Raw genomic sequence first — 18,309 nt, 5'->3', positions numbered from 1 at the left:
TTTCGTCCCGAAAATCCGATGAAGACGATTATGACGTCACTTAGAGAACCTTGACTTCATGACGGATAACAGCATTATAATTTTTAACATGTTTAGATTAATTTACTTTCCCACATATTCTTTGACTTTGCCGAGTTTTCCTTGAAAATCTTACTTAAAAACAACACATGGGAACAGATGTTTTGTGCTGTGCAAATTTGTGAGATTCTCCACACCCTACGTCAGACGAAAATTACCGACCACAAACGGTATCCGAAGGTCCCACCTATACAAATTTCACCTTCACCATCTTTTAGTACAATATAATGTAAAATGTTATACAAGCGATTGGAAATCAGGAAAGCATACCTGGCAAATCGAATTAAGCACAGAACAACGAAGACTTCCGTAAAAATAATAAAAAGTTAGAGCCAAGGAACGAGCACGTTGCCGCATTATATCGCCTTAACTACCAAGGTCAAAGGCAACAAAGACATAGTAATTTAGTAGAAAAGGGATTTGGAAGATAACCAACCGTATTTCATGAACGTTTCGAAATTACATAGTAACCTGTATTCTTCGCTTGCTAAAGAAGTTGAAGTGTGTTCCAACAGTTACTGGACGTGGTTTTAGAGTTTAAGCTTTGACGTGCATGTTTGTAACAATTGGATAATCTGTAACACTCGATGTACTCATGAGATCTGTACTTTTCTAAGCAAAACCCTCTACACTTTTTGTTTTCTGCAACCACATGCAAAATCCCGATATGATCCCCCAGCAACATTCCGAAAACACACTTTCGGCGCCTGCTTATACCTACTGCTCACCATCGGTCAGAGATATAGCCATAGGCGTAACTTGGCGGGGCAAGGTGAGGCACTTGCCCTCCAAATTTTTAGGTTTTTAAAAATTTACAAGTTACGGATATTTTGTTAACCTCCTGAGGCCTGAGGAACAAATAAATTAAGAGCAATTTTTATGATTTCTCATATGTTTGAGTTTGATCTTTTGTTTTAAGTTCACTTTATGCACGAAGAGGCTAATCGAGACTGGACCTACAGTTTAAAGATTGGAATCCAAACCACTCTGAACCTCCACCGGGTATCGAACATGGGACCGCCGATTTCTGAGATGTAACATTTATTTAGCAAAATTTCTTCAACAAATTTTTAATGGGATGAAAAAGTACCGATTCTGCCCCCCCCCCCCCAAGTTAAGCCCTAATTTAATTCTGTTCCCTCAAAGTTAAACCTCAAGTTACATCCATGGATATGACGTAACAATGAAGAATAAACACCTTTCTTTTCTGTTCCCTGATAGACTTCGAGACAACAAGGCATGATCAATTGACCTCTCCTGATCAGAAACAATGATTCCCAACGCTTATCGTTAATCAAAAATAACTATCTTCTCCTTGGTCTCTCTGCAAGTTTCTTACCAATAAACGCACGGCCGCGAAAATAGGCGGCTGGCCAGAATTGCGCTGTTGCCAGATGTGGGAAAAGCAAAGCGAGAGAGGGACAAAAGTAGCTGGTTCTTGCCGCACTATGTGGCAACGTCAACTCTGACCTTTCGAGTAATCCTGTCAGTTTGTATCACATGGATTCCAAAGACCAAATCTACAATGAGATCTTTCATTATCTTAAACCTACGAACACACGAAGTTGTGCTCCGACGTGGCAACAGCGCGAACTTCTGTCACCCGCCTAATTTCATGGCCATGCGTATAGATTTCCCAACAAGCATCCTGTAAACTTTTTATCCTCTTTCATGCGTGACATGACCTACTCACCGAAATTTTCTTGATTGATTATTTGAATAATATCAGGAATGAATAGAAAAGGAAATGGATTTCGTTTCTTCTAAAATGTTCACTCAAGTAGTTGAATTTCCTACACGTAGGTATTTTTAGTTCTACCATGTGCCAACCTGGGGAAAAAGTAAGGGAAGCAACTGCTGTTACTCTCACAGACCAGACTCATGTAGGTAGCCTGCTTTTCATAAAGTAAGCTCTATGAGAAAACAATTTATTATGTATAAATGTATACTGCCGGCGGTGCCAGAAAGGTCAACGTAAAGTGCTGGGAAGTCAGACTTGGCATGGGTGTAGCGACTGTATTTGTCCCATCATTTCGTCATTCATCTTCATCGTCACGATTCACCCAACCGCTACGAGAGGGCCAAACTACGCTGAGGGGACAATGTTTGGAAATACAGACAAGGGAGGAAAATGTTTACAGCTGGGGTCTGGAAGTGAAAAATCTCTTATATAATAGCGGAATTGGTTGGGTATGGGAGGAGGGAGGAAGGGAGGGCATCCCAACAGAAAATCAAATCAGAGACAGGTTACTGGACATAGACAGACAAGAAATAATAGCAGACTGCCAAACAAAGACCTCAATCAGGGAACAGATAAGAGTAAGAGAATGGGGGAAAGCGAAATATATCAAGGTTGTGGGAAAAATGAAAGAGGCGCGCTGGCATGGTTCAGATTAGGCGGATGGAAACAACTAAGAAATATAAACGAAGCAGGGGAAACGATATGTTCTTTGTGCGCTGGGGAGGAGACGGACGAGCATATCGTACTGAACTGCCCTTCTACACGTGACCTAAGAGACAAATGGCTGAAAAACTTAACAGGGAGGGAGGTGATAGAAGTGGTAGACGACAGAATAAAGATAAAGGAAGCGGGGCAGCAAGTGGGGAAATATCTGGGAGAAGTAAGAGAACGGCGGGGGAAAGCTATTACAGGAGGCAGCGAAATGAGTGATCATGCTCCAGCCGAGCCATCTTTATAGTGTAAGTGTGTGTAAAGTAAAATGTATGCCTGTTTTGGTGAGAGTGCAGGAAAAGAGAAGTGGGGCGAGAAAGAAGGAGGAAAGACTGGAAGAAGAACTGTCGAGGGAGGGGAAGAATGTGTATATAGGGGACAAAGTAAGAGACAGCTTAAAAGAAAACTAAAAGTAAGAAAATATTGTAGAAAAAATCAAAACTATGTAGTGCGTACAGCCTATGGCTCGCACAAAAGGAAATAAAAATATTCTACTGTAAATATTATAGAAAAGCGTTATGAAATAACACAAATACAGTGCGTTCGTTTTGGTTCTGGGCCGAGATAGGTTGATCAAAGTTGTTCACGCGCTAACTAACATAAGCGAGACGTTAAGGACGAAAATGCCGGCATCTGCTATCCAGACCCACAACGAAAGCACTATAGAAAGAAATGTATATTGTCGTTACGGTGTTGGGATTTAGGGAATATTTATGGAAATTTCCGATCGTAAATACATTTTTGATTTTACATATTTCGGTGTATTTTCATGAAAATCTTAGCCCTGAATGACTTTCGAAATAGAAAATCTTTTACAAAGAAACCAATTACTTCATACAGGGAGTAAAGAAAAACTCGCTACTGTTTTCTTTCGAAACTAAGATTTACACGCTTCACTTCTGCTTTAAAAAGTTGCGTGTGAGGTAATTATCATCTTCACTCTTCGTGCGTTTGCAGTTCAGGCACTATTAGGCAAAGTTCTCACACGTAAGGCAACGACAAGGGAGGATTTGTTCATTAAATACAATAAATCAGCCACTGTTTGAAATTCCAAGTTACGAAGATAATTAATATGAGAAACGGATGTTAGTACTTTCTCCTGTGTGTGTGCGATTCGGAATGAACGAACACAACTTGAAAGGGCTGTGCTAATATGTGATATTTTCAACGACAAATTTTGCGTAACTTCAGGTCGGGAAAGAGGACATCTTCTATTAAGACTGTTGGAACAGGTAAATCAATTAGGTTTCTTACGCACTTCTGCCGTCTAACGCATGGTCACTTGCTGCTAGGGTTGGACACTCCGATGTAATGTCGTTTTAAGTATTCGGCATATTCTTGTTGATTGTATCGAGTTTGCTTTCCTCGGACAGACTTTTCATCTTCCGAACAGCGATGACAACAGGGTTTAACAAATGGTTTTAGCTTTTTTCGAAAAGCTGGTCTTTTCCACTGTCTGTGAGGAAGCTTTTAGTATATTCTGGCTTTTCTAATGTGTTGTGTTTGTCTTGTACACTTCTACTTTTAATTTTTCCCAAGGGGCTTTTCACGCCCGTTGTTTTAACCTTTTAAAGTCAGAATTTTAGGTAAGGGGATATTTACCCACATACATTGAAGGGTGCAAAATGGCCTACGACGCACAAGATAATTATAGTAATGATAAATACTGCACTAATGCATGTTTCTTGTGCAATGAAAGCAAGAGGCGAAAGTTATCTTCCCTTGTTTTACTTTTCATTTTTCCACTTCTTGATTGAAAAAAGGAATTTATCTAAATGTGTCCATCCGGGATTTTGTGACGTCACATGGAGGACCTAGAATTGTTGAAGTGAATAGTATTATAATTTCCATATCTGATGCAATTAATTTTTCACATGTGCGTTAACTTACGTTGAAAAAAATAGGATTGGGTGAAATTGCAGTCATTAACTGTTGCTTTCCTTACTTTTTAGTCGGTCTTCAACCTTCCTCCCGAGTTGTAGGACCCTCACAATGTTCTCTCCCTATGCAACTGAAACTGGTGAATACCGAGGGAATCATGGGAAAAAAACATGGCGCCGCGAGTGCACACAACTTGAGCGCAACTCGAATAGACACGTATGTACAGTGGGATCCATGAGTATTACTGTGCAAATTGTCCATGAGTATTTTCATTAATTTTTCTCTTACATTCTATGTGTTTTCAAGCGATGATTTTTTATGGATGCTGGTGCAGAAGTTGTCAACAGCTTGTTTCGAGTTTTCTTTTAATTCTTCAAGCTCTTATTGGGTCAAATAAAGTGCACAAACATGGTGATGGACAATTTGCACGGTAATACTCATACATCCCACTGTACGTGAAACAAAAATGTCGATTTCAGGAATAACCGACAGTATGGAACTTTCTGTACAGGCGCAATTTTCAAATTCGCAGTAATTCCGATCTTTTTAAATCTTTTGTACGAGCTTATTAACAAAGCAACGACAAGCACAAGCGACAATGAAAGCTGAAACTTGAAATAAAAAAGCTGAATTATGAAGGGTGTGGTGGGTACTACAATCGTCTTCTGTTGTTGTATGGGCAGTAAGAATACTAGGCCCCATCTACCTATCTACTAACTTGAGCGTTAAATAGCGGGGCATATATTTTGAGACGAGAAATACACGTGCGAGTAGACAGGCGAGAATGAAGCCCCGGAGTGGGCATAATATATCCTCCTTGCAACACTGTACGGCCAAATCACTCTTTCATTTCTTCTTGCAGGAATCGAGATGGAAGAAACAGTTGAAGAACTAGGCTCACACTTGCGCCATTTTGGATGGCTGGATTATCTCGTCTTCATCGGGATGTTGGTGGTATCCTGTGGCATTGGCGTGTACTACGGTTTCTTCAACAAGACGAAGCAAACGGCAGCAGATTACCTTATGGGAGGGAGAAACATGGGGACTATCCCAGTTTCCATGTCTCTAATCGCAAGGTAAAACACAAATCGAGAAGATTCACGTGGTGCAAATTGAATGGGGCAACCATTTCATAAGTTATTTTGCGATATCCTAAAATCGCTAAGTTATAATGATTAGAAAATAAGGCTTTGTGCAATGATGAGAATGAATGGTCAAGGGATGAACAAATAACAAATGAAAAAAAAAAAACATCCACGGCTTGCCAAGGATTTAAACCCATGTCTCCATATAAGGTCCTTCTACCAACTCTGCCGCGAAGACTGGCAAAATAGAGGGTTGGGAAATTTGTGTGTTTTTGAAGAAACAAAAAGATTTTTTTGTTTTAAACATGTTTTAAATGTTTTAAACAAGAAGCGGAAAAAAACATGTTTTAAACAAATAAAACGTTTAAAACATAATGCCAAGAAAACATTTTCTAAGAATAATGATTAATAAGGAATCTGTTAATCATCCAAGGATGAATTGTGTTCCAATTAAGTAAACGCTTGACTAACTTCGTAAAATACTCATTTATGTAAGTCTTATGTCTCATATGTAGGCTGTTCGAGAAGCTTCAACTAATCCACAGTTGCCAGGTCCCACTGAGTCCACGTGGTAGCTACTCTGTTTTTTGTTTTCTTAATCCGACATTTTATTGTCAATGCAACTAAATATTGACATTAACAACAATGTGGCAGTGTGTTAAGTGAGAAACAAAACGGTCTCATCCATGTAATTATAACACCATGAAGCCTTGTTTCCATGATTATGAAAAAATATAAATATGCTGACCAAGGCAGTAATTTATTTTATTAAAAACATAAACTAAACGTAACGTTTCAACCTTCTAGCAAGGTCTTAGGAATAGCGAAGAATGCAAACAAGAAAAAGGAAAACAGAGAAGAGGAAGAGGAAGGGATTATCTACGAAGTAAAATGTAAAGAATGTCAGAGTGTGTACATAGGAGAAACAAAAAAGAGACTGAAAGATAGGTTGAAACAACATAGGGATGATGTACGACTTAAGAGAGAGAGAGAAATGCGATATTTAAACACACGAGAGAAACAGGACATGACATAGAGTGGGATGAGGCTAAGCAGATAGGAAGGGAGAAGAGAATGCTAGTGAGAAAATGGAAGGAACCAAGGAAATAGAGAAGAAAGGTGAAGAAGACACAATGAACTGGAATGGGGGACTGAAGTTAAACAAAGAATGGAAGAAAGTGGTAGAAAGAGTGGAAAGGACAAGAGAGAAAGAGGAGAGGAGAAGGGAGAAAAATGAAGGAAAGAGAGCGTGAGATATTCTATATGAATATCTCTTCACATTCTATATGAAATTAATTACGTTTAGCCTTTTAGGTGAAAGTACAGTTGGAAAGTGAAAGGCACCTGCTAGAAAGTTCCTAACAACTTTCTAATAGTCTGGAGGGAGTAAAGTTTGTGTATATATAATGCCCTTTTTGTGTATCTTGTTACTTTTGTACTTGATACAGAGTCTGATGAAGACCTTGCTAGAAGGTTGAAACGTTACGTTTAGTTTATGTTTTTAATAAAATAAGTAGAACAGTAAGGCCGGTACCACAACCGAAAATGAGGTATAGTGAGGTACACAGTGTTGCCAACCTCTTACTTGAAAAAATAACCAAGGTTTTTCTTTTTCGGTCTAACCTAACCTCAAACAAGGAGCTGGCAATCTTGCTTGAGGCTTTTCTTGCAGTGTTGCCAGCTGGAGCTCGGTGGGGCTCGGTGCCAACCTCTTACTCGAAAAGTTACCAAGGTTTTTTTTATTTCTTGGGCTAATCTAACCTAATGCGAGGAGCTGGCAATCTTGCTTGAGGCTTTTCTTGCAGTGTTGCCAGCTGGGGCTCGGTGGGGCTCGCAGTGTTGCCAACCTCTTACTCGAAAAAAATGACCAAGGTTTTTATTTTGGTCTAACCTAACCTCAAGCAAGGAGCTGGCAATGCTTGAGGCTTGTCTTGCAGTGTTGCCAATATTTTACTCGAAAAGTTACCAAGGTTTTTATTTTGGTCTAACCTAACCTAAAGCAAGGAGCTGGCAATCTTGCTTGAGGCTTGAGGCTTGCTTTAATTAATTGCATAAATCAAGGTTGCCAACCTACTGGTATTTCTACCATGGTTTTTTTTTACAAAAAAAAAAGAGAGAGAGGGAAGAGTTAAACAACCGACAATGCTGCCAACACCTACCTATAGTTTTTCTTACTTGATAAGGGTTTAGCCAATTTATACACTGGCGTAACATACACACACTGTGCAATAGAGCCGGCAACAAATATATACTGCCGTAAAAGAGAGATGGCAACACAGTATGTGTGTGCGTGTGTGCGTGTATAATATGTAGCATTATTAACTAGAGTGTGTTGGCAACCCACCTGCAATTAAAAAAAAAAATAGAGATGCCAATGTTGCCGTAAGATAAAGAGGGAGACTAAGCTGGCAACAGTGGTGAGCGAATATGCCTTATTTCCAAGTCCCGGGGCGCTAATGTATATCGGGATTTTTGTAAAAACCTTATCGCGGGAACGATGTGCTGCACATACGCGCGCGCGCACCTGTATTGTGATGCAAACAAACAAATAAATAATTGTTGTTTTTAGGATGCCTGGCCCCTAACCCCGCCAGGGTGCGTGGTGCCCAACCAAAAAAGGTTCTAACGGCTGCGGCTCTAGATTACCGCACCTCTGTAGAGTTTCACGTGTTTTTTTTTTTGTATGGTAGTGGTGGTGTTGGCAATAGTGGGGGGGTTAATTGTTGTTGTAGTATTTTGGTTATTTGGCAGAGTGCTGCTAGTAACTAGAGGAGTTAGCGTGGGAACGTGAGGCGGTGGCGTCTGATTGTCTCCTCCGCTTTTGTTCCCACCGGAAGGTCCTTCCGGCCCAGCTCCAGGTGGTCTTTGTGCGGGTGACCTCGGTGATATTTGTGTTGGTTTCGCTCGCTGGGCACGCCAGTGACGCAGAAAGCTTCAAAGGCTGCAATCCAAATCATGATGAGCGTGGGAACGTGAGGCGGTGGCGTCTGATTGTCTCCTCCGCTTTTGTTCCCACCGGAAGGTCCTTCCGGCCCAGCTCCAGGTGGTCTTTGTGCGGGTGACCTCGGTGATATTTGTGTTGGTTTCGCCCGCTGGGCACGCCAGTGACGCAGAAAGCTCCAAAGGCTGCGATCCAAATCATGATGGACGGGTGTGTTGTTTTTTTTTTTGTTATTATTTATCGTCACGAACCAACTTTGGAATTTTAGCTACCGACAGGTATAAGTTTCTATTTAGAAACCCCGCCCACATCAGTTGCAGTCGAGTATTGCTACTGGGCAGTCGCATAAAAGTGTACGCTATACCAAGTGTAAATATCAAGTGTAATAGAAGCCGAATTAGTTTGGTCTGTCAGGTGAGTACCATATCAGCATAAGTTATACGCACACAAGTTGCTTGACTAGCTATAAAACTAAAATTTACGCAGTAAGGCTAATCGAAACTGGGTCTACAGTGGGATCCGAACCACTTCCACTGGGTATCGAACTTGGAGTTTACAATTATACAAGTGTACAGGGGAAATTTTATTTTTTTTGAATTTGTTGATACTCTCGATTGGATTTTGTTGTTTTAAGTCTATTTTATGCATAGTAAGGCTAATCGAAACTGAGCCTACAGCGAGATCCGAACCACCTCTGCAGGATATCGAACTTTGAGTTTAAAATTATACAAGTGTACAGGGGAAACTCTATTTTTTGAATTTGTTGATACTCTGGATTGGATTTTGTTGTTTTTTAAATCTATTTTATGCACAGTAAGGCTAATCGGGACTGGACCTACAGTTTCAAGAACTACTTGTGCGGGTATCGAAGCCGAGATTACAAGGCTATTGCAGTGCTATCGCAGAGGCTGTTGGAAGTACTGATTGATTTGATGTTTTAAGTCTATTTTATGCACAGTAAGGCTAATCGGGACTGGACCTACAGTTTCAAGAACTACTTGTGCGGGTATCGAAGCCGAGATTTTTTGATTATAATGCTACCGCTGCGCCATCGCAAAGGCTAGTAGAAGTACATAGTTATTCGAATCTTATTTATTTAGACTTACAGTCTAAAAAAATATCATGGTATTATTATTTCTGCAATTATTTGCAATCTTGGCCAGAGAGAGGAGAAGAGGAAAAAAAAATAATATTTTTGTTTCAATATCGAACCTATATTTTAAATTTATACATGTGTGTATGCGTGCAGGGAGTATTTTTTTTTGATCGGGTGGGTTGTAAGGTGAGTGAACATGTAGGAAAAATACTGGTATATTAATTGATTGATTGATTGATTTAGTTTATTTTATTTTGCGTTTTGTGCCTCTTGGCTAATTTGCGAAGATGGGGGTGAATGATGAAATTGATGAATGGATATTTACAAACAACCAAACCCAAACGGGATTCGAACCCGGGACCCTTGGCATCGCAGCACGATGTCCTAACCACTCGGCCACAGGGTCGGACAAGTACTGGTATATGCATAGACCAAAGTTACATGGTTCTAGGCCCCATAGGAGCCGAGAAAATCAATGTCTTGGAAAATGTCTTAAGACAAATATCTTAATCTTTAAGAAAGTCGACTTCCGGTATCTCAAGATGTTACTTCCGGTCTGTCAAGAAAATTTTCTTAAGACAAAAATCTTAAGATGTTTTCCAAGACATTGATTTTCTCGGCTCCTAATTGAGCTAGGATGATGATTTTAGGTTTGTTGGATAGGATTCGACGAGAACTATTCGACTGGCAAATAAAATCAATTCCACCCCCTCAAGTTTCGGAAATACAGACAATTTTTTTATTTTTTGAGAAACTTGATTTGCTGGCTTAGTTTTTACCCTATTTCGAAAATTTTAATAGTATTCGATACAAAATTAGAAGTACTCTACAACCTAATGGAGGGATGATGACTAGTGCCTGCTGTTTTTGAGTTATTTTGGATTAAAATTTCAAGATGTAATTTCTAAGATGTTTTGTAATTTATAAACTATGGGTTGTAGGAAAACGATTCTTGCTCTATCTGCTATTGCCCGACAAATACTATAAACACAAATAAATTTTTTAAAAAAATAAAGATCGAAAATAATTTTGTTTTCTGAAAATAAAAAAATATGTGTATGGAAAAAAATACGATTGTGTAATTTTTTTATGATGTATGTTTGCATATAAAAATAAGTATACCTGAAAGTTTTAGAATTTCAAAATAACTATATATATATTTGCTATTATATCAGCCAAAACAAAAAAATATATATAAACAAGTATATTTTCATAGTTTCACACCTCTACTAGATTGGTGGAAAAATATACTAGTGGGCAATAAAATCTGAAGAAAATTCGTGTCTAGCGAAAGTAAGCTAAATAAAATTACACATACATACAATATTTATTGTGTTTTTCCATCTACAATCATATTTTTCTTATATATTTTTTTATATTTTTTTATAGAGTTGATTAAAACACATATTTGAGGAAGACAACGCTACCCATATATAAATAAACATACCCCGAAAAAATGCCCTCTATGAAAAGTTGCCCTGTGTGCAAAAAAACTATATTAAGCAAAAATTTTGCAAGACATTGTCGCACCTGCGTGCCAGACAAGCATTTGGCTGCCACTGAACTGTGTTCCGGATGCAATAAACATATTACGATTGCGTATGCCAAGAAACATAAGCTTACTTGTCTAAGCAAAAATACATCTGGGGCACAGCCTTCGACCTCTACCAAGAGAGAGGCAGAAGCAGCCACCATCAATGCACCACCCGCCAAACGTGTCAAGCATGTGGCGAAAGCGAACCAGTCTGCTTTCCAGCATTTGTTAGAGGATTTTCCTTTTACTTCGGAGGACTCATGCGACGTGCGTAGCTTTTTGGAGAACGTGCAAGCCCAAATTATTTCCATTCTCCGCGATACGCTTGCAACGCACTCTACCAAATTCTACGCATCGCTTTGTTGCTGGTACAAGAAGCCGTCTGATGAAATTTACAGCTTCTGCCACAACACCAAGGCGAAGATGCTGCATTTGGCGGATGTCGACAACCTCGAGGACATCTACAACAAGTTTGTCGAGGAGCTGCTGGCAAAGCAAGAAGAACATGAAGCTAAGGGCTCGGGGGGTTCGCTGTGTGGTGAGCCTCACGAGCTGCGCGTCAAACTTTCCAAGTTTGTGCCTCTCTCCGCCTCCAGCTACGCCCGCTTACCAAAAGCAATTGCGGCAAAGACGGCCGTTCTGAACATCCAAAATAAAGATAACAAGTGCTTCGTATGGTGTGTGCTTGCGGCGTTGCACCCTGTTCACTGGAAAAACCAACCACACCGAGTTAACCACTACCTACCCTATGAGCCAGAGCTGGAAGATGCCATTGCTGGGATTGAGTACCCGGTGGAGGTCTCGGACATTCGCAAGTTCGAGGCCCGTACACACAACCCTCGGTTGGCCATCAACGTTTATGGCCTCACCGACAAAAATGTGGTGTACCCCATCCGGGTGAGCGACGTAGACAACAATGATGCTCGAGAAATCCATCTCCTACTCATCAAGAACGAGACCCATCACCACTATACTCTTATTCGCTCCCTCTCTCGGCTTGTTTCGAGCCAACGGAGCAAACACGAACACCACATAGAAGTTTGTCGCAGGTGCTTGTCAATATTCGACGGACGGGATCAACGCAGTTACCAACATGTTCGAGGTTCCAACATCGCTGCCGAGAAGCTCGCTAACCACAAGCTCTACTGCAATGCCAATGAACCGGGGGTGGCAGACTTGCCCAAACCTGGCACCGTGGAGCGTTTCCACATGCACGGTGCCATGGTGGAGCACCCTGCTATCATCATCGCAGATTTCGAGGCCTTCCTCAAACCCCTGTCCACTTGCGACCCCGATCCTGAAGTTTCTTCCACCACCCCTTACCAACTCCACGATGCATCCAGTTTCGCTTACGTTGTGGTGCGACGAGACCAGCACATCGCCCCCGAGCCCTATGTGTATCGCGGTCCCGACGCAGCCAAACACTTCCTCGAGAGGATGGTTGTGGAAGCCAACGAGATAGGGAAGGTGCTGTTGACCCCCAAGTCTATGCTCCCACTGTCCCCCGACGATCAACGCAGACACGACGAGGCCATCGCTTGCCCTGTCTGCGTTGAGGAGTACACCGCCAACAACTATAAAGTCCGACACCACGATCACTTTAACGGTAGGTACGTTGGTCCTTGGTGCAACGACTGCAATCGCTTGGCCCGGGACCCGCGCTTCATCCCTGTGTTTTTTCACAATGGCTCGGGGTACGACTTTCACCACCTGATCAAGCATCTTGGATACGACAATGCAAGAATCAATGTCCTGGCGCAGAACGAGGAGCGTTATATTAGCGTCAGAAAGTGGGTGCCGATCCCCAACTCAAAAAGTAGGAGCATCGAGCTTCGCTTCCTCGACTCCCTGAGGTTCCTCCCGGCCAGCCTCGATGCTCTTGCAGGGAAGCTGAGCAACGAGCAAATGCTTATTACCTCTGCAAATTTTCCAAACTTGGACGCCGGTCTCTTCAGGCGTAAGGGGATCTACCCCTACGAATACGTCACTGACTCTACCAAGTTTGCGGAGACGTCGCTACCTCCCCAGGCGAACTTCTACAGTCAGCTACGAGGCTCGAACATCACCGACGAAGAATATCACCACGCCCAGTCCATGTGGTGCGAGCTGGGGTGTCGAACTCTCGGAGACTACCACGACGCCTACCTCAAACTTGATGTGACGCTCCTCGCCGACGTGTTCCAGACATTCCGGGCGACCGCAATGAACATCTACCACCTGGATCCCGCCTACTTCTATAGTCTCCTCGGACTGGCGTGGTCAGCCATGTTTCTGGTGACGAAAGTCGAGCTGGAGCTTCTTTCGGACGTGGACATGATGCTGTTTGTGGAACGCGCTATCCGGGGTGGAATGGTCCAGGTGTCGCAACGGCACGCGCGCGCCAACAACCATCACATGGCTACTGGGTACGACTCCACCCAACCGTCGAGCTACATTATGCACACGGACGTGAATAACTTGTATGGGCACTCCATGATGCAGCCACTCCCCTTTAGAGGGTTCGAGTGGGCTGATCCTTCCCAATTCGACATCGAAAGCTTCGACGATTCGGAACATGGGTTCTTCGCCGAGGTGGACCTTGAGTTCTCCGAGAAGCTGCAGGATTTGTTCTGCGATCTTCCCCCTGCACCCGAGTTCAAGTGTCCACCCGATTCCAACCAGAAGAAGCTCGTCATGGATTTCGAACCCAAGAAGAATTACGTTCTTCACTACCGGAATCTCCGGTGGTTGATGCAGCGGGGGGTCGCGGTCCACGCAGTTCACCGCATCCTCAAGTTCGTACATTCTCCGTGGTTGCGTCCATATATTGAAGTCAACACTGAACATCGCACCGCAGCCACGTCCGAGCTTGATAAGGATTTCTTCAAGCTTATGAATAATGCAGTGTTTGGCAAAACCATGGAGAATATACGGAATCGCGTGGACATAAAATTGGTGACGAGGAAAGAGCGATGTCGTCAGCTTGTCGCGAGCCCATTGTTCAAGTCTCGAACAATCTATAACGAGCAGCTGGCTCTGATTCACATGAGGCAAGGTGTGGTGAAACTCACCAAGCCTATCTACGTCGGAGCCGCGGTTCTGGATCTGAGCAAGCTCCACATGTTCGAGACGTACTACGACATATTACGTTCACACTACGGCCACAACATCTCGCTTCTCTACACAGACACGGACAGCTTGGTGTACCACGTTCGCACAGCCGACGCATACGGGGATATAGCCACAGCTCCATCTTTGGTTAAACTCTTCGACACCTCGGGCTATCCCCAGCCGAACCAGTACGATATCCTGGCCCACAACAAGAAGGTTCCTGGCAAACTCAAAGACGAAAAGGACGGAGACGTGATTCTCGAATTTGCAGGTCTTCGCGCCAAGGCCTATACCATCAAAGCCGAGGGCAGCGTTACCAAGAAGGCGAAGGGTGTTGGCAGACAGGTGGTTCGGGAGCATCTCACATTCGAGGACTTCGTCGATTGCCTCAAAACCAAGTCGTCGGTTCTAAGAGCAGAACAGCGCATCCAGAGCGTCGACCATGTGTTGACCACCAACAAGGTGAGGAAGATTGCCCTGGATCCCAACGACGACAAGAGGTACGTCCTCGAGTGTGGAATCCACACACTGCCGTGGGGGCACTATCGCTTAGCAGAAAGCAAAACCTGCAACATATGCCCATCTTCAACAGAAGATTCATAAAAACAAAACAAAAAAAAAACAAAAAAAATCATTTTGTTAGTCATTACAAAAAAAAAAACACTGACTGTCATTACAAAAAAAACTTTGACCGTATTTTAAATAACCAGCATACCTATGAATCTTTTTGGTTTCCGAAAACAAACCAACATGGAGACTGTACACCGCGCGACGACAGATCATGAATTTCTACCTTCCATGTTAACTAAACTCAACGGTCTACTGATTGTTCACCTTAACAGCATTTGGACGAAATTGGATGACGATGTAGGCAAGATGTTTTATGTCTTTAACAACAATTTACATTTTTACAAAATTCCGATCGATGGAAAACTTCAAATCACCGTGAATCCGGAAAACGTAGGCGAAATCAAAATATCTACCGGCAAGAACATTTTTCGAATCAAGCACGACAAGATGCTTTCTAACATTACGTACGATGTTTCTGCAGGAGATTGTTTATACGTCGAACTCCTAGGAGATTACGACAAACTCATTCCTCTCTTCGTAGAATTACGAATCGTCTATCCTATTATAAATAACCGTTAACCAAAATGCCTAACGATATTTTCGGCCACACCAAGCGTGTAGACCACGCAGAAGAGATTCTCATGTTAGACGTCCGAATTAAAAAGTTGAGGAGCGATTTGATTGCTTTGCAGGAGACCTTAAACAAAAGTTTAGAGTCCGAGATCGCTACGCTCCAAACGCAATGTCTCGACCCCATTCTGAAAATCGATTCCGAACTGAAAACGCTCATAAAAAATTATGTCGACGTACCTTCTTACGACAACGTTCAAAATATACAGTTGAGCGTGGATAAGCTTCAAAATGATTTGCTCAAATTGCAGCAATTTCAATCGAAAAATAAAGATTTGGAAAAATTGAAACTCGAAATCGAAGAACGAACTTCGGCAATCGAAAAGAATTTCTCTGAACTTCAAACCGTCGTGAAAGATATTGATGTAGAACGCTTGCATGTTGTTGTTTCCAAATTACAAGAAGAATTCGCCAGCACGTTGGAAGAAATTAAATCCAAGTTACAGACTTTGGAAGATACCATGACGAACCTACCATCGTCAGACGAACTCCAAGTCATCAGCAAAAGCGTCGCGAACATAAAAATTCAATTGGAGGCTTATCAAGATTTCGAACACATTCAAACCACCATCGCTACGCTTCAGGCGTCTCTGGAGTTGATCAACGAAGAAATTAAAAATATTCACGCTGAAGCCAGTGCGTTGACGAGCATACAAGACACGTTGAGCACGGTTCAGCAGAAGATCGAATATTTAGAAAATTTGAACGTCGAATCGAACCTTGCTCATTTTCATCACGTACTGGACAACATACAGGGTGACTTGGAATCGTTACGGACGAGCGTACCTTCGAGCGAAGATTTGGAAAAATTGTAAACAGCGGTGACGGCACTATCCGATTCGAGCGACATCAAAAGTTCGTTGAGCGATCTCGAGAGTAGGGTGGCCAATCTCCCCACCTCAAAAGAATTACATGCTTTGAAAAGGAGCATATCACGTATGCTGAAACGACTAGAAACGGAAACGGTGAACGTGGAACAGATTCGAGACGAACTTGCTTCGTTGGTGTCGACGTTGCCCACTTCGCAGAGCGTCGCCGACCTTCACACGCAGTTTATCGAGATGCGAAGCATCGTGAACGATCTCACCGAGAAGAGCTCGAAATTAAATCAAGTCGAGAACCTTCAGAGTATCGTCGTCAACATTAGAGATCAAGTTGGAGTGCTGGAATCCACGCAGGAATCGACGCTGGCCTCTTTCGGTGCCAAGTTGCAAGAACTCAACGAAAACTTCAAGCAGTTGAACGTGGAAGTGAAAATCAAACCGTCATTTTCTACAGTAACGGATACCATCGTCGAACATTTGTTGCCCGTACAAAATACACTGGGACAGCTTCACAGCAACCTCGTTAGCGTCGATACTAAATTCGCTAAACTGCATTCTCTGCAAGCCATCGAAATCAACAGCGTACCCAATCAACAGAGAATCTCCACGTTCGTCGAAGGTAACAAACTGTACATGTTACATCCTTATCATCCGTACTACAAGTTTCTCCTCGATGGCACGATTCAGATAAATGAATTTTCGTACTGGTCTCACGGCAGAAAAGCTAGCGTTCCCACCATGACCTTGATATCGAATCGTGGTGTCCAGAAAGCAGGAAACATTCCTCTGGCACGTTGGAACGAAACGCGCAACGTATATGAAATACACGAAGACGAAGATCTTACCGTTTTTGACGTGAGTGCCGGCGATAAGCTGATCGTTCAAAACACGAGCGAAGTGCCACCCTCTTTGAATCCCATCACGCTGGTGCTTCTCTTCAAACGTAATCTTTAAAAATGTCTAGGCAAGCCATTGTCGAAGAATTGCATAAACCTGCACGTCGCAACTACAAGCGTTTAGCTGTGGTAACCAAGGGCATCGATGACCTTTGGCAAAGTGACCTCGTGGAGATGAGTAGCGGCAATCTAAAAAATGTGCATAAATTGAACAAGGGCAACAAGTACCTCCTCACCGTCATAGACACGTTTTCGAAATTCGCATGGGCTCTACCTTTGAAAGCCAAAACAGGAACGTGCGTCACGGAAGCATTCAAGACAATTTTTCGCGAAAGCGACAGACGACCACGGTTTTTGCAAACAGACATGGGGAAGGAATTTTACAATGCCGTATTCCAAAAGTTTATTCGAAAACATGGCATTCGACATTATTCAACCTTCAGTCACATCAAAGCCAGCATCGTGGAAAGATTTAATCGAACCTTGAAAACACACATGTGGAAACGATTCACGCTTCGAGGAAATTACAAATGGGTCGACATACTGCCGGAACTCGTCGACACCTATAATAATACGGTACACAGAACGATAGGCATGAAGCCAGCTGACGTTACGAAATCTGACGAGCAGCGTTTAATTTCTACAGTTTACTGTCCAAAGTACACTCCCACGACTACCAAAAAATCAAAATTCAAAATTGGAGACCAGGTGAGGATCAGCAAATTCAAACGCACCTTCGAGAAGGGATTCACAAAAAATTGGAGCACGGAACTTTTTACGGTGGTTCGAGTTTTACCCGGAAACCGACACACGTATATAATAAAAGATAGTAGCGGCGAGATTTTGAAAGGAAGATTTTACGAAGAGGAACTCTCTAAAACAAAACATCCCGACACGTACCTCATCGAGAAAGTATTGCGTAGGAAAGGCGACAAACTGTTTGTCAAATGGCTGGGACTTCCGGAAAAAAGTTGGATCGACGCGAACGAAGTGATCTTGTGAGTACGTGGAACGTGGTGAAGCGTCTACCGGATTCGGAAAGTCAAACGAAAAAAAAGAACGGTAAGTTGCTTCCCGACAGCATCCGCTGTCTGATCGTAGGTCCTTCAGAGTGTGGGAAAACAACACTGCTCGTGGACAATTTTCTCCTCGCACCGAATTGGTTAGATTGGAAGAACAGGCACCTCTACGTATTTTCGAAAAGTCTCGAACAAGCGAAATACCAGCAACTG

General features: G+C 42.5%; 2 protein-coding genes across 5 annotated transcripts in view; one reads left to right on the top strand and one right to left on the bottom strand.

The window, feature by feature from the left end:
• Window positions 1-18,309, bottom strand: part of LOC145981536 (sodium-coupled monocarboxylate transporter 2-like) — a 160,369-nt gene that overhangs the window by 75,861 nt on the left and 66,199 nt on the right. Inside the window, exon 1 of one of the 3 annotated variants that reach the window (XM_083114844.1) lies at window positions 349-436. The exons of the other annotated variants lie outside the window; for them this stretch is intronic. The gene's annotated coding sequence lies outside the window, so the exon portion shown is untranslated. Of the gene's footprint in view, window positions 1-348; window positions 437-18,309 lie in introns of those variants that run through there. 3 annotated transcript variants of the gene reach the window in all.
• Window positions 3,617-18,309, top strand: part of LOC145981535 (sodium-coupled monocarboxylate transporter 1-like) — a 62,028-nt gene continuing 47,335 nt past the window's right edge. For both annotated transcript variants that reach the window (XM_083114842.1, XM_083114841.1), the window contains exons 1-2: window positions 3,617-3,762; window positions 5,274-5,487. In XM_083114842.1, coding sequence (XP_082970968.1) covers window positions 5,282-5,487 — 206 coding nt within the window. In that variant the 5' untranslated portion in view covers window positions 3,617-3,762; window positions 5,274-5,281. The remainder of the gene's footprint in view (window positions 3,763-5,273; window positions 5,488-18,309) is intronic.

The sequence above is a fragment of the Lepisma saccharinum genome, chromosome 29 (assembly GCF_977018435.1).
Source record: "Lepisma saccharinum chromosome 29, izLepSacc3.1, whole genome shotgun sequence".
Classification (NCBI taxonomy): domain Eukaryota; kingdom Metazoa; phylum Arthropoda; class Insecta; order Zygentoma; family Lepismatidae; genus Lepisma; species Lepisma saccharinum.
The sequence above is the reverse complement of the archived record's forward strand: the minus strand, read 5'-3'. Positions and strand labels throughout refer to the sequence as shown.